The sequence below is a fragment of the Cyprinodon variegatus genome, unplaced genomic scaffold, assembly GCF_000732505.1.
Source record: "Cyprinodon variegatus isolate N-32 unplaced genomic scaffold, C_variegatus-1.0 Scaffold152, whole genome shotgun sequence".
NCBI classification, from domain to species: Eukaryota; Metazoa; Chordata; class Actinopteri; order Cyprinodontiformes; family Cyprinodontidae; genus Cyprinodon; species Cyprinodon variegatus.
In genome coordinates this window covers 158,998-175,778 of record NW_015150605.1, presented here as the reverse complement: position 1 = coordinate 175,778, position 16,781 = coordinate 158,998, and the positions used below count along the sequence as shown (strand labels likewise).

At 38.8% G+C, this 16,781-nt stretch overlaps 1 protein-coding gene across 4 annotated transcripts in view; it reads right to left on the bottom strand.

The window, feature by feature from the left end:
• Positions 1-2,217: 2,217 nt before the first annotated feature.
• Positions 2,218-16,781, bottom strand: part of trim2 (tripartite motif containing 2) — a 26,601-nt gene continuing 12,037 nt past the window's right edge. For 2 of the 4 annotated variants that reach the window (XM_015377328.1, XM_015377327.1), the window contains exons 2-12: positions 13,429-13,607; positions 12,351-12,588; positions 11,901-12,052; positions 11,641-11,821; positions 8,212-8,929; positions 6,737-6,840; positions 6,193-6,360; positions 5,755-5,923; positions 5,314-5,384; positions 4,139-4,279; positions 2,218-2,446 (exon numbers count right to left, since the gene is read on the bottom strand). In XM_015377328.1, coding sequence (XP_015232814.1) covers positions 2,294-2,446; positions 4,139-4,279; positions 5,314-5,384; positions 5,755-5,923; positions 6,193-6,360; positions 6,737-6,840; positions 8,212-8,929; positions 11,641-11,821; positions 11,901-12,052; positions 12,351-12,588; positions 13,429-13,562 — 2,229 coding nt within the window. In that variant the 5' untranslated portion in view covers positions 13,563-13,607 and the 3' untranslated portion in view covers positions 2,218-2,293. Of the gene's footprint in view, positions 2,447-4,138; positions 4,280-5,313; positions 5,385-5,754; positions 5,924-6,192; positions 6,361-6,736; positions 6,841-8,211; positions 8,930-11,640; positions 11,822-11,900; positions 12,053-12,350; positions 12,589-13,428; positions 13,608-15,031; positions 15,243-15,436; positions 15,683-16,781 lie in introns of those variants that run through there. The other 2 variants (XM_015377329.1, XM_015377326.1) reach the window with 2 other exon arrangements.

Here is a 16,781-nt window from a genome sequence, read left to right as displayed (position 1 = left end):
AGCACTTAAGGCTTCCATCTGCTGAAAAGCTTTATGGAGATGATTTCATTTTTCAGCACAACCTGACACCTGCTCACAGTGCCAAAAATGCTGGTAAATGGTTTACTAACCATGGTATCACTGTGCTCAATTGGCCTGCCAACTCTCCTGACCTGAACCCCATGTGGGACATTGTGAAGAGAAAGTTGAGAAACGCAAGACCCAACACTCTGGATGAGCTAAAGGCCGCTATCGAACCATCCTGGGCCTCCATAACAGCTCAGCAGCAACACAGGCGGATTGCCTCCATGCCACACCACAGTTAAACAGTCATTTCTGCAAAAGGATTCCCGACCAAGTATTGAGTGCATAACTGTACATAATTATTTGAAGGTTGACTTTTGTATCAAGAACAATTTTCTTTTATTGGTTGGATGAAATATGCTAAATTTATGAGATAGGAAGTTTGAGTTTTGGTGAGCTGTATGCCAAAATCATCCGTATTAAGACAATAAAAGACCTGAAATGTTCAAGTTTTATCATTACATTATGGAAAATTAGCTTTATCACAATATTATACACAGAAGGACCTGTATATAATCCATTTGCATTATGTTTTCTTAAAATGTGCTTCATTTTTGCACAAAAAAAAACATTTAAAAAAAAACGCATCACCACACTATGACTCTCCCTCTTGGAAGTACGTTTTGTCATCTTTGGCACTTTAATTCAATTTTGCAATACAAATATGTACAAGACAAAGAATTTTACAGGATTGTGTAAAAACTTGACCAAACTCGGGAAGACGAATACTGATAATTGTGTGCTTAAAGACTGTTTATGATGAAGGCTTTAAACAGGATTGTATTTTACAACATGTACACCAAATGCTTATGTACAAAATAACATCTTCCAAATCTACAAGGTCACCATCAATCAGACACATGTGGAAAAGACAAGATCTCATTGGAAGGAGTGAGGGCTATCGGTTTAGCAGTTCTGACACCAGTGGGGGGAAATCAAAGTAATTTTTGTGTAGGATAGAAGATGAATCTTGCATATCTGGGACATGGGCCTACAATGTAGACATGTACAGCAGATGTGTATGGAGATCCAAATGTGCCACAATAAAAAACATGAACATACGTGTTTAATAAACCATGAATTAAATAAGAAAAAAAAAACTGACTGAGGTGGCCGTGCAATGTAGGATAAGCATTCAGAGGCTGAGGGGAGGTATGAAGTCCAACAAGGTGCATCAGTGTACAATAAAATAATTGTAGGGTTTCAAAAGATGCCACACTTTAATAACTGTAGATTTTTTTTCATCATACAAAAAAAATGGTAAACTTCATTAAATAAGAATTATCTGTAGTCGTTTCAACAATTTTGTTAATCCACAATCCTGTTGCAGCATATCATGCAGTTTAATTTGTGGTATGCGCAACATTGACAGTAATAATTCACAAAGGGCTTTATTCTAACATTTTACTTGATTTATAAATGTATAAATCTTTGAAATTTAGTTAATATAGATATTGTTTAACATTTTATTGGATTAATTATACTTGGATTGTGGGACTTTTGGCCATTAGTACTCAACAGGAATCATAACAAAAACTGAGACAACTAATGTTTTAAAATATTTTATTCAAATATTAATGTATAACCTTGTCACTTGTTGCCCTATATTAAAGTTCACATTATATGGCCAAAGTTTCTCAGATCTGTGTCTACCTAAAACATAGACCATTACCCATTCAGTGTACTGAAACTGTGCAGCCATTTAAAATGTTATAGTGGTGATATTAAATCCTGTATTTTCAAAATAAACTGCATTTTAGTATTAAAGATGTTTTTTAAAAACAACATGCACAGCAATGCGTAATCATGCTCCAAACCATCCTACAGCATACTCTGAACAGGCAAATTGTGAGTTGGCTTAAGGGCTTTTTAAACAGAAAACTGCACTAATAGTTTTTAAATATGTTATTTTGTCAGGTACCTAAACTATAGTTAAGTCACTTAAGTGCGTGATTTTAACCAGTGCAGCGATTTTTTTTTTGTGATATCACAGGTTTATCACTACTAAAGCTTCACCTTTCATGTCAACACTCCAAATGGAACATAAACACGATTGTGATCGACTCTTCGTAGCACCAACCACCAGCAGAACTGTATGAGCAGTTGTTTCTTCAAACTCAGGAGAAAATTCTAACGGATGGCACAGTGGAATGAATGAGTTTGAGTTCCAGTTCTCCTGGTCTTCCCAGGCCAAGAGGTGTAGGCATGTCCCTAAAAGCAAAAAGGTCAGCTACTGCAGATAGCGGTAGACTTTGAAACAATGGTTGCCAGAATCTGCTACCACAACGTGTCCATCAGAGGTGAGGGCCAATCCCTGCGGGCCGTAGAGCGGGTCAGCCAACGTGTTGATGTAGGAGAGGAAAGAGCCGCTGCCATCAAACACCTGCCAAAGATAAGCAGCATCAGCACTAATTCAAAAGTTAGATGATGTATAAAAATATATATTGTTGTGGACTTTATTTTTTTTTTAAAAAGGTTATAAACAGGTATACCAGTTTTATTTTAAATTAAAGGTGTCATAGAATGATTATATAGGGTATTTGGTGCAGGTCCTTAAGGTCTCTTAATAGGGTGTGTAACAGTGATTGTGCTGAAAATGGCATATTTGCTGTTCTATGAGCCCCAATGCAAGCCTGGTTAAAAGCCCTGGAATGAAACGACAGGTTTTCTTTCTTTTATTTTATGCTCATGAATATTTAGACGAACTGTGCGCTGATAGGTTGGTTTACAACGAGCGAAGCAATAAGCGCCCACTCACCGAAACATCAAATTGTTGATATGGTAGGATGACCAAACGTCCTCTTATTCCAGGATATGTCCTACTTTTCATACCCAATAAAATGTCCGGGGGGAATTTCAAAATCATTCAGGGATTTTGGTCGATTACAGTGCAGCATGTAGGCGAAACACACCAGGCATTCAAACCGAACCGTCAGCTCCAGGGCTGGTTCGGGAACCCCGGTGGACGGGGGCAGGGAGCCAGTGAGGGACGGAGCGACCGAACCCGACCTGGTGACGGTTGCCTGAACAGCAGCCCTATGCTTTCCTCCGCCTGCCTTACCGCCCCCCTCCTCCGGCTACCAATCCAACTTGGTGCTTCGTTTGGATTCGCCCATTTCATGGTGGAAGTTTAGAATTGTGAGATTTGCAGAGAAAGGAGGAGTCGATGGGGTTTGAACTTCTCTGTACGTCCATTTCACCCGATGAACCATCGTATTCATCTATGACAATGTAAACTCAGTTTTGAATTCTATCACCCCTTTAAAGCTAGTGACCAATGGGAGAAAATTAGTTTAAAAAAACATTAAATAAATTGAAAAATTTTAAGAGTTTTTTATTTTATTTTAAGGAAATTCTACTCATTACACAGATTTACAATTCATCTATAACCTTTGTAAAAAAAATAAATAAATATGTAGAGCCTTTAAAGCTATTCCTTTTTTATTGCAGCAAAATCAAACTAATTTGCTTCTCCACACACTGAGAAGGTATTCAGTGTGGGGTGTAAAATGACCAGGACCAACAGTAGCCTTTTTGTGTTAGAAGGAAGGACACTCTCTGCATACCAACTGTATCTGAAATGTATGTTTTTTTTCCTGGTCTATAAAGCTCCATAGTCTTTATTTAATTTTTTAAATCTAAATTGAACTTTAACTGGTTTGTTAAAGGCCATAACGAAAAGTCATATTTTAAACAACTGTGCCCCCATCAAAAAATAAATAAAATAAAAACTCTCCATCTTTTTGGTGTGGAGTAAAACTAAGCTGGATTATGTGTAAAAGTACCTATGACAACTTTGGAGCAGAGTTGAGGATGTCTAAAGGTGTGCTTTGAAAAAGAATAGAAATAAATGTATTGAAGCATTTCTTTTCAAGAATGCTTTGGAACCTTGTTAAATGGCACAGCATTGCCTCCAATGACTCTTTATGAATCAGGATAGTTTTCAAATAGTAATCACGTGAACTCAGAGAGAAAGCAGAGGATGATACTAAACCTGTGCAAAGATCTTTGTGAAGAAAGCTGTCAATAAGAAGTTGAAATGAATTTTAAAAAACAAGTTTAATGGTTTGCTGACCTGTATCCTGCTGTTACCCCAGTCTGCTACGATGATGTTTCCATTGACATCCACTGCCACTCCAGTGGGAGCATTGAACTGCCCATTACCTTCGCCGTTGGAGCCAAACTTCAACAGGAACTCTCCTTCTGTGTTGAACACCTACAATATGTAGGACACAGAACAGACATGATGTCCTTGAGGTCCCATGTGTAATCAGCCCATCTCATTAATCCTGTGGCTTGTCCAGGTCTATTACTGAAGAGATTATGTTTTTTTTCCAACTTATCCACTGAGACTGTTTTGTTAAATTTATATTGAAATTTTCACTACTTTGGGTTGAAAAAATAAAAATTTTATGTCATATATTCATGGTATCTTTGTAAATAAAACCCAGTTCCCAAAAGTCCATATAAAAGCTCTACAGTCACATCACCTGTGCAGAGATCTAGAAAATAAATAAACCAGCTGATATATTTTGTTTTCTGTGCTCTGCAGTGTTTCCTCCTTTTCAAATCAGCAGCATCATAGTTAAAGGGGAGTGTTGCCATCTTCACTAACGGGAGGCTGACTGAAGTTTAAAGGTTATTTGAAGTCAAACAACCTTATATGCCCATTCAGGTGTAAAAATACTTATAAAAGGAGTGCAATGTGCAGGTCTTCTTCTCATCTGGTTTACTTTCAGACGTGTTATTTAATGATTAGGTAATAATGGGAATTGGTTTTACATTGCTTGATTCACTTCAATATGTTGACATAGTGGAAGAAATGGGCAAATTGGTCGATGTTTTCTAAAGAAATACAGCCGTCAAGTGGGACATTTGTGTTTTTGAGTTTATTGCCATCTTAAAAAGGAAGAAAAGGTTAAGTTTTCAAACAATATAAATCTGCAGGAAAATCATATTTTGTAGACGTTTTTTAATCAGATAGTTACTCCAACAAGGTGTGCTTAAAAAGAAAGCATTTTTGAACAATTCATTTAACATCTTGAGGTAATTATTTACAATATATTTATAGAAGACCACTTAATTAGTCCAAGGTTTAACATATTCAGAAAGAATAGAATGTCTACGATAACTTTAAAAGCTTTACTTCCTAAAACAACTTTCTAAAAAATGTTTTTTTTTTTTTTTTTTTTTTTTTTTACTTAAAATTAAGACTGGGATATAAACCATCTTTTGTGAAAATGCACTCACCTTGACTGAATGGTTGTGAAAATCCGTCACAATGATTTCGTTGTTATTGTTGACGGCAGCAAAATGAGGGCCTGGAATAAAGACAACAAAACAACAATGCATTTCAGACATTTGTCAGTTTTAGCTGATTTGTAGAACAGAAGAAATTCTGTTCTTAAATATCAGGAGGAAAAATAATAAGACTTAGACTTAAACAGATTTATTTTGTATAAAATGGAAAAAAAAAATACTCAAAACAAAACCATCTCAAATGTAATCCTGAGGAAATAATGTCAGCCATAAAGGTTATTTGTACTGACTAATGTTGGTCTGTGTGATCTTTTTGAAGCTGCACCTCATGTAAAGATGGAAATGAACTAGAAGCCGCAAGAAAACATTCTGAATGGTTTTGCTCAGACACAGGTTTTGTCATGTAGCTTAAGGTTTTATCTCCAAGAATACCTGCAAACTGCCTGTCACCGTTGCCACGGTTACCAAACTTTGTGACCATCTTGCCGTTGGCCTGAAAGATGAAGACGCAGCAGGCCTTATTGTCGACCACGATGACGTGGCCGTTCCTGTCCACCGCTACGCCTTTAGGTCCCATCAGTTTCCCTGAGCCTATTTTGTTCTGCAGAAGTGAGAAAGTTTTGGTTTCTGTTATGCAAATACTGAATCAGCTTTACATCTGTCCCAAGCAGACAATAGTGATCTCTGAATACTACACACATATTTTTGTTTTCCAATAAACATTTAAGATTTAAAGACCATAAGATACCTTAAAGAGATATTGTTTAAAAATGTTCTAAAGATAAACATACTTCAGTAATTCTTAACATCTGCTGGTTAAAATACTTTGTCAAATAGCTATAACCTAAACAAAGAAAACATAAAACTTACCTTAAACTTCCCATCACTTGAGAAGATGCTGACCCATTTGTTGTCATAGTCTGCAATGATGATGTCACCAGTGGGGTGTACAGCCACACCCGTTGGCCGCTGCATCTGACCTGGAGACCTGCCCCGGATGCCAAAACGACTTCTGAACTGGCCATCATTGGAAAATACCTGTAGTGTGAGAAATATACCACCAAAAAAATCTGCTAATGAAAGTAGTCAAATGTATAATAGATGATCAGTAGATAACAACTCATAATAATAATAACTTTATTGATTTCACATTGGAGAAATGTACCTCTGCAACCCATCCCCTCAGGAAGCAGTGGGCTGCCACAATTGGGCGCCCCAGGGAGCAGTGTGGGGTTAAGGGTCTTGCTCAGGGACCCAGAGTGGCAGTCTGTGGGAGTGGGGCTTGAACTCAGAACCTCAGGATTCCAAGCTCTATGCCCTAACCACTAGGCCACCACTCCCCACAATGCTTAAAATAAATCCAGTGACTCCTCTAGTGAAACTTTTATACATGCTTAATAAGATTTTTGCTAACCTGAACACATTGGTTGTTGCTGTCTGCTATCAGCACTTTTCCCTGAGAAGAGGCTGCTACTCCCTGCAGATTGGTAAACTCCCCTTTGTTTCTTCCTTTGGTGCCTAAAGAAAAGAAGAATAAATGAAGGTCTTTTTTTTTTTTTTTTTTTTTTTTTTTTAAGCCCTGAGCTTCACATACACTGATTACTGACATTGGCTTGAAAAGCTTCTGAAAGGAAGATTCAGAAAAAGCAGCTTAAGTGGAGGCTAACTTGTGGAAGTGTTCTGGGGCAAAATCTGGAAATATTTAAGTTGTATGAAAAAAATATAAAAAATAAAAAATGATGGACCTCAACACAACTGTTTCACCCCAAATGGGTTTTTTTCTGTTTGCGGATATAAACACCAATGGCCTCTTCATAAAGTGGAAAAGTCATGACAATAGCTGGCACTTTAGCTTGACAGCAGGAAAGTCCCTGGTTTGGGTCCTTGGCCCCTCTATGTGGACATCTCCCCGAGTCTGCATAGGTCTCCTCCTCGCACTTCCCATTCCAATAAAGACATGCTGGTCAGGTCAGCCATCAGTGGTGGCGCAGTCTCAGGATAATCCTCCATCTGATCTATGAAATTTCGATGTATATACCCTGTATGTATAACAAATCTAAAATGTAGGCCACCAAAGTGGGTACCAGCACTGACTGTTAACTACCATCAAACATATTGTTCTGTAATTAACAGTGTGACAAAAATCCAGATTGTTATTTTGTTCCTTTTGCAAATGTCTCAGTTAAGATAAATGGCCAACAAAATGTGTTTATGGGTGTCTAATAAACATTGCCTACCACCAGGAGGTCATTCTGAGTTTATTTGGATTCAATCAATTGAGTACTGATCATTTAGCATCTAATAAGACAAACATAGATAATGGTTTAGTGTTTGGGTTCCAAATGGTACGCATGGATACAAAAAAGGAATATGGAATAAGTGAAAGGGCAAAATTACTTGGAATAAACTGGGTCAAACATATTATCCAGGAAAAGACAACTAGTTTACAATTTTAGTTGAATAAATAAAAAAACAGAAAAGAATAAAAAAAACAGAAAGGTAATATATCTCCAACATGAGGTTTTCAGAAGAAGAATTGGCTGTAAATTCGGCAGTGGGAGGATGATCAACTGAGGAATAATACATCTCTTAGTTTCTTCAATTATCTATATTTCTGATCCTTGAAGACCTGACTACTAAAACTCAAAATATCTTTCTAGGTCTGACATTTTTGTCATCCATTTAAGCTTATTTCTAGTCTGGAACCTTAAAGCAACTTACCCGGTATAAAATAAGAGGAATGACTCAAGATTTTTCATTGCACAGTAACATTTTCTGTGTGTAAAGATTATAGTAGTTTTATTTATGCATTTTTACACAGACCAAATCCTTCTGTCATCTTGTAGGAAATGACAGTGTGAAAGTTTATTTAAAAAAATATATACTCACCTATTCGGAAGATAAGATCATCCTCGATGGGATTCTCTTTCCTCCTCCCGGTGCTGTACATACTGGCCGGCCTTTTGAAGGCTTTCTGCTTGATGTGTCCGCTGCCTGGAGACTTCAGCCTCTTCTTTGTGCCATCTGAATTCGGGGATGTTTGTATGTGGGCCTTTATTTTAAACGGACTTCCTTTGATGTGTTGGTTGTACAAGCGCAAAGATAGGTTAAAAGGGCCTTCTTTGGGAGCAGTGAAAAGGTAGTCATAGGTGCCGTTCTTGTTGTCCAGGATCTCTCCATCAACTTTGCACCCGTCAGAGAAGGAGATTTCAGCGGTGATGACTGCATTACCCATCTTGCACAGCTGCCCATCTTTGTCCTTGGTGGTTATGGTGATGGCTGTGGGCACACCTACCACACAGTGTCGTAACCCTTCACCTGTGGCCACAGTCTCGGATGCAACAGCGTTTGTGGTTACCACGGTGCCCAAGTTGTGGATAGATTTCTTTAACCCGTCCGTCTCAACGAGGAAGTCCAGCTGGGCATTCTCACCTGGCTGCAGAGGGAGCTCCTGATTGGCCAGCTCGATGAGACGCTCACCCATCTGCTTCTTCACCAGCAGCACCTCGGCCTCGCTGCCGTGGGTCAGCGCCTGCTCCGTGAAGTTACAACTGCTGTTGATGCCCTCCTGTCCCTGCAGTAGGGTGTCCAATTGGGCCTGGAGAACCTACACATGGAGACACCAGGGGGCAGCAAGGCAGCACTGGATTAATTGAGAGGATACATTTGAAGCCAATGAAGAGGGAAACAGCTGACATGGATTATGCTTTTTTCTGTCAAACTATGCATGAAAATAAAGTCATGATATTTGTACATAATAACAGTGGATTTTCCATCTTCTTGGTAAAATAGCATGAGGCAAACTGCAAAAAAAAAAGCTTTGGCTTTATTAATACACTTTTCCATTATACAAGTGTATAAATAACGTGTGAAGACAAAAAATTATCTACCCACAAAAAAAAATAACAGCCGTTTTGTGGGCAGATCCTTCCACCTGCAGAGGGGATCTTTAGAGGCCCTGTTACTCCATCTGCTCTTCCTGTATAGTCAGTCAGTAAGATTTGGAGAAGTTAAGTTAATGTTTTATAACCTCTCTGCTTTGAACTTATTCATTTTCTCCCTGATCAAATTTCTTCTTTGAACTTTAGATGATCTCCAAGAGACATCTGATGCCTTCACAACCGGCTGTATTTTACAAAAGTAATTTGCTTGACTTGATTTTATTTCAGGGTATTAAAATAAAAGAGAGCCAACTACAAACATATGCCCCTCATCACAATGTAGCTTACATCATTAAATAAACAAAAATAGAAACACGAAAAAGCAGCAAAGTTTGTGGCTGTGGGGTGACCATAGGTAAAACTTTAACTGAATGAATGAATCATTTTACAAGGTTCTGTATCAGTTTCAAATATTTTTAGTAGTTTTAGGTGGATAACCCATAAAACCCTTGAAGCAAACTGGAAGATGTTACAGGATCTGAAGCTCATTATAATAATTATTCTAAACAGGCCAGTTTTTCCTGCTCTTCGTCTCAATTATTATTTTTGTTTCAGTTTTCCTGTCACACTCCGTTGTTTACAAGAGCAGTTTATTAAAAAAAAAGTAGAGAGGTGTTTTGTCAGCTGCTCCTGGATTTTGCATAGAAATGTTTCTGGATCATGCAACAGTCTTGCATTTGATGTTGCAGCACAGAAAATGTCCAATACAACCTTACAACATATCTATTATGACAAATAGATATGTTGTAAGGTTAAACTTATTAAGAAAACAGGGATATTTAGTAGTGGAGAACGGGCTCAACTCACCAAGATCTGGTCAGCAAAGTCATCTTTTCCTGAGCAAGATGCCATTAATGTTTTAATCTGAAGTGTTTCCTCCAAAGTTCCTCATTTGTCTCCAACTGAAGCTCAGAAACCTCAACAGTTCTCATATGCAGCGAGAGGAGAAACGGAGGATAAAGTTTCTCCAGTGTCAGGAGCAGAGCTGTACTGTACAGTTTGCTTTCACTGCACATGACACACCCTGATCAACCCAGAAAAAAAAAAAAAAAAACATTCACGGCTCACTGGCTCCATCTAGCCACAGCTCTACAGCAAGTCACATGTTTGGTTCTTCCCAGGGGTCAAGTGTGTTGATTTCAGACCAGTCAGTGAATTGGAAATCCTTAGCCACACATGTGGCCTGACCAACAGACCAGCAAAAGTTGCCTGATGAGAAGCCTTATAGGAGGAAAGGCTATTATTCTACCCTTTTATAACAAAGATAATAAACGAGCCCAGTCTCTAAAAAGTCAATTTAGCAAGTAACAGCAGTGTGGTGCAGCACAGCCACAATCAGCACTAATTATATCCCATAAAATTAAACCAGTAAAAATCAGACTAAACATAACAAAATTAAAAATGCTGAAAGTGATTCCTTTAAACACAAGAGATAAACCTGTTACACCATAAAAACAAATTTTTTTTCTGTTAGTTTTATTTGAGGTATGCATTAACTCAAGATAATGAAAGTATGTTTGTTCTGTTCCTATTAATGGGTTTTAGTTACATAACTATAAAAATGTTCAAAAATGTTAAAAAGTTAAAAGTATTTTTCTACCCATTAGTTTTTTGTTCCATGTCTAAAAATGTAATACAATTTATATCTGCTCCTATATCTCTCATTACGATAAACATTTGGCTGGGTAGATTAGCCTAAAAAGATTAATGTTCAGTTTTTTTTGTTTGTTTTATATAAACACGGGGCCGCCGGTGTCCAGGCAACCGTCACCGGGTCGGGTTTGGTCGCTCCATCCCCCGCTGGCTCGTTGCCCCCGTCCGTCCCAGATTTCCCAGAACAGCCCTGGAGCCCACGGCTCGGTTCTGCTGCATTGTATATAACCAAAATCCCGGATGATTTTGAAATTCTCCCCGGAAATTTTTTGGGGTATGAAAAGTAGGAGATTTCTGGGAAAAAGAGGAAGTCTGGTCACCCTACTTATCAACAATTTAATTGTTTTAGTGAGTGAGTGCTTGTTGCCATGATGAGTCTTTGCTCAGCAGCTTTGCTCGTAGTAAACCAACCAATTAGCGCACAGCTCATCTAAATATTCATGAGAGTACCATGAAAGGAATAAAACCTGATGTTTCATTCTAGGGCTTTAACCAGGTTTGAATTAGGGCTCATAGCAAATATGCCATTTTCAGCCCAACCAATGTTACACACCCTATTCAGAGACCTTAAGGACCAGAACCAAATACCCTATATAATCATTCTGTGACCCCTTTAATACATGTAAATGTGTTTTTTGCCCCATCAACTTCAGAAAGTAAATCAAGTTCTCATGAAAAGTCAGGAAACGGGAGAACTATAAATGCTCCAACAACCTTTCCTCACCTTCTGTTTTAGCCCATAGTTGACCTCCAGCTCCATTAGTAAAACACTCTTGCGGACATTGAGGGTCTTTTGCAGCTCATCAAAGGTTGTATGGATGTCATCTTCTATGGAGCTTTTGCGACTGGTCAGCTGCTGCAGGATCTCAGACAGGGTCAGCAGGGCGGAGTCTATCTCCGGAAGCCTAAATGGAGCACGGGTCATTATACAATGAAATGCAGAGAGAGAAAGGCGGAGCTGCTCATAGTCCTGTCCTGTTGTACCTCTTCTTAACAGCATTCAGCTGGTCCAGTAATGAGGCCTTGTGCTGCTCCACTACATCTTTTAGAGGCACGGTTGGGTGCTCTCCATGTTCCCCACTTGTGCATTCTTGACACATGGCTGTCTCACAGGGTGGGCAGTAAAACTCCATTACCTAAAAAAATAAAGATTTAGATCTATTGACACAGACACATTTTGAACGGTTATAACTTTATTTTTGATTGAGTCAATGCTTCATATTCCGAATGAAAGAGCCAAAGTATTATTTTGTTGGAAACATTTTGCTGTAAGCTTGCTCCCTAGGTTTATATTTTCAGACCAGTATCTATTTAAAAAAAAAAAAACTTTCTGGTTTCCCTCTGAATAACAATGTAAAAAACTGATTCCAAATGTGAAATTGGCTAAAAACCTAAATTATTAAAGAGACTGGTTTTAGTGGAAGCATCTCTTACACTTCCCCCATGGTTGGGGCAGGAGAGCAGCTGTTTTGTAGCCACAGCGGTTACATTGTCGAGGGTGGTGGCCTCCTGGCTACAGGTATCTGGCCTTCGCTGCAACACATCCATCAGATTGGTGATGAAGAAGTTATTCTGCAGTGCCGCCACCCCCTTTTCTGGGAGAATAGATGTCTGTCGGCACACAGGACACGACAGGGTGAGGCTGTGGGCAGGGATGTAGTTCTGCAGGCACCTGTAGTTGATAGAATGGAACAAAACACAAAGATACCCAAAGAACTCATTAACCCAGTTGAAAGTGATTTACTCACTTTTACTGTTGCAATAAATCATTGCTTTGTTCAGTTTTTCTCTGTGAGACACTATGCAACATATTCCTTACTCTGACTCTCGGCCCGTTTTCGGATTGATTTAAAAATGTAATGCTTGTTTTTAGAGCCCTTCATGTTCTTGTTCCGTTATATTTAACTGAGATGTTGACCGTATATCACCCTACTAGAGCTGTCCGATCTGCCAATCAGATTGCTGAACTATTGAAAAAAGTCTAAATCATGTCACAGACTCTGCATCACACTGATAACACCAAACCAAAAATCCTGCATATTTGCACCATATATTGATGATCTAAACTTCCATATCAATGCCTGAAGCGTGAAGCGTTTTGCACCACGTTTTTTTCTCCCACACTGTTTACATTTGATCTCTGCTGTACATTTGATCTCTGCTGTACTTTATGGAAGGGAAATGTTCTTTTACAGTCTGGAAAGCTGTACAAAATAAAATGTGATTTTTAATACACAGAGTGTATACAAAATGTTAAATTAAAGCAAATATTAATATGATCATCCAGAAAGTACTAAGTGATAAAAACTAAAACTAAACAAGTTAAGAGGACAAATGTTTTGTTGGAATGATGACTAAACCAGCAACACACATTTTCTCTCAAGATGCCACATGCCAAATACATTTGAAATCACTTTTATGCTGATATCACCTTCCTGAAATATAAATGCAGATGGAAGAAAATCAGAAGCGTGCGTCATCCTATATGCTGTGTCACATCATCTCCACTCACCTCTCACAGAAGGTGTGCAGACAAGGCAGTACTTTGGGGTTTTCGTAGCGGTCCAGACATATGCTGCAGATCAGGAACTGCTTGTCAATTTGGCGGACAACAGGACTGGGAATAGTGGAGCTTTCCGTGGCCATCCTAGAACGCGGACACAAGAGTCCTTTTTCCTCTTATGTTGCACCCTTCACAAACCAAACCAGCAGACAAAAAACAGTGAGACTCCAGAGGGTTTTACAATACAATGTAAGATCATCATTGGAATGACCAAAAATGCCAGAGTAAGGAAGATCAAAGTGTTAGATGGACAGTGGATTTGACCCGCAACCAAGGCCTAGGAATGTACACAATTCTTTGGATCTTAAAGAAAAACAATACAAACTGGTTTTCTATAGATAGAGAAACCACTTGGTCTAATTTTCTTAAACACAAACTTTTTCTAAAGTGTTTCATCTTTAGTTTTGCGGACATTTGTAGCACAAGGAGACATTTGAAAGAAAAAAACAAAGCAAACAAATAAAGCTGCAATGAGATTTATAAATAGATTTAAAAAAAAATCCCACTAAAGCGAGAACTAAAGCAATCTTAAAAATAGACTGTCTTGATAGTGAAGAAACTAAAGTTGTCATTAATCAACCCTATCGATTGAATGTATACTGCTATAAGCTTAGACTGCCGGAGGATATAGGGACCACTTTTCATCATTCTGCTTCATTCTTCATCCATCATCTGACTTCATGTTCTCTCTGCTTTTACCATGATCTTCATTGGCTGTGACACCATCCTGGAAATATCAGCTGTGCAGCTGATAATCTAATTCAATTGTCTCTGTAAAGGGCCTTGAAATTATGTCTTGTGGATTAAAGCTATATGAATAAAAAACTGAAAATACAACAGAAAAGTCTGACTAAATCATTATGCTTCTTTCATTTCTAATCTATCTACAATGTCCACCATGCACCATGAAAAAAAGTAAAAGAAAAGACCATTTCTTGAGATCATGTTCTGTGTCCTCTGTTGGAAAACATGCAGGAAGTGCTTTATGTTTGTCAGGATAAGCTTTTTAGGGGATAAATATTTAATCAGGAAGTAATGCAGAGCCTGAGAGAACATCATTCATAATATGCTGTCCATTTCTGTATCGTTACTGTCCAGCTTTCTGTGAAAATCTTCCCTTGCATCATTCCGTATAATTTCTGTAACAAAATCTGGCAGCTTACAGACACAGAAAGTGTGTCAACGCGGTCATTGTCTCCTTACATTAAACACTGGCACAAAAACAGGCCACCCCTGCTTCTGAAAAGGAAACCCTCAGGGGCAGTCTTTTTCCCTGAGTGCATGTCCTTACCCCTCCGCCCCTTCCCAGCAGTCTTAATCTCATTTTATATACATTTTAAAGCAAACACACACACACAAAAAAAAGTATGATTTTAAAGTAGTAGAACTTATCATTGCAGATGTATAACAGGGGGAAGAAAAACAAACAAAGTTAATAAAATTATCAAATTTATAAAAGCAAATGTCTAATAGAGTATTATCCTTTACCGGAAAGATGATCTGAATGAAGCTGCACAGACAACCCACAGATCAGATTAGATCCCTAACTCACCAGGCCAGACAGAGCAGATCCAGCAGATGACGAAGTCATCAAATGCACCTTGCTCTGATTAGTAAAACTCCTAAATCCTGCCGACAGTCACAACAGAGGCTGTGATGTGTTGACCGTGCACAAGATCGCCACAGCCACACAACACTCTGTTCTTATATAATCAGAGCCGCTGCCGCTCAGTGGAATAATTTCTGCTAGATGTGGCCTCCATCTAGCACACACAGAATCACACATCAAACAGAAGGTGAGATGGGTATCCTTGTTTTAACACAGTTTGGGGACAATGGGAAAGCTTATATAAACAGCTGAACAGATCAACGGGAGTTATTCTCTGCACTCTCTACAGTTACAAACACCAACTCCAGAATAATAAAGTAATAAAGAGTTAAATCCCTGGAAACATACCTTTAAGTCATATCCTAAGCTCACATTACGCCTCATTCCCATCATCAGCGATACAAACAAGGGATTCCAGGATGTGGGACAGTAGCCTCTTTGTGCGTTTGTGGTCGTGTGCGTATGGGAGCAAAGTTGAGAAGGGTTGCTGGACCGAGATTGCGTTTCATTTTTACATAATCCTTTCTCCTCCCAGCTTACTTCTTCACCACTTACTCTCCTCCCATCTTCTCTATTCCCAGCTCTCCCTCTCCCATCCATTCATCTCCCTCCTTTCCTGTCTCACTGCAGAAAATGCTGCCTCACTGCAGCGTGGTGCAACGAGATCACGCAGCACCAGAAGTGTGTGAATGAGTATTGGCTGACTGTTTGTGAGCTAACAAATAAAATAAGAGAGATGGAAAGGAGAGGGTTCCATCCACGGCCAATAACAAAGCTCTTTCATGGTATGGGTGTGTGTATGGCTGCTGAGTCAGAGCAAACAAGAAGAGAAAAGAATAGTAGGAAGGTCAGACATCAAATATGTTGTGGTAGCAAAGAAAGAACACAAGAAAAGAAGCATAAGTTTAGGTTGCTAATAGATAATGACGTCAAAGCTGCAAGCAATGATTAGGAACTTTTTGTGTTGGAAAGCAGATTACTCGATGCCCTTATGCAGGAGGAGTTCTGAGGTTTTCATCCTAACCGCACAACAGCGGCCAAAATCTTGACCCTATGAGCTAATGAGAGATTCATGAGGGTTAGGTTTTCTGGCGAGTATCTGCTGTGGCGTCACTGCTCCTCATCAAAATACGCCAGTTCAGCATGCTTCATTTGCACCTTCTTTTCTAGGCAAATCCTATTTAGAGCAGATTCAGAAATATTAGGAAGTATCACCCCTCATAATAAAGGAACATCTTGGGGTTTTTTAAAGTGAGCTAGGGGAAACAATATCTAGAGCAGGTGTTGCACATCAAGTGTCCTGAACCTTGTAGATGTTATTCCGTTTCAACACACCTGAACCAGAAGCTTAGCAGAATACTTGACAACTTGACCACATAGTGTGGACATAATTCAGCCATTGGGATTAGTGTGGAAGCAGATGCATCTAAAAAGGTGTAAAATGAGTTTCAGTAGAAACAGACAAAATGTTAAAGTCCTATTGCCTCGAGGACTTGAACTGAAGACCCCTGGTCAAGGTTTTTTTTTCAGGATGGAAATAAACAGTCTACATCTACAAGAAATGGTTCACCTAAATAATTAGGTGAAACCTCAACATTACAGGGAAAAAAACCCCCAAAAAAACAAAAACACACTACAGACGTGTTCGGAGAAAGCTTATAATGGACTGCAGATACATATATATGCACACACA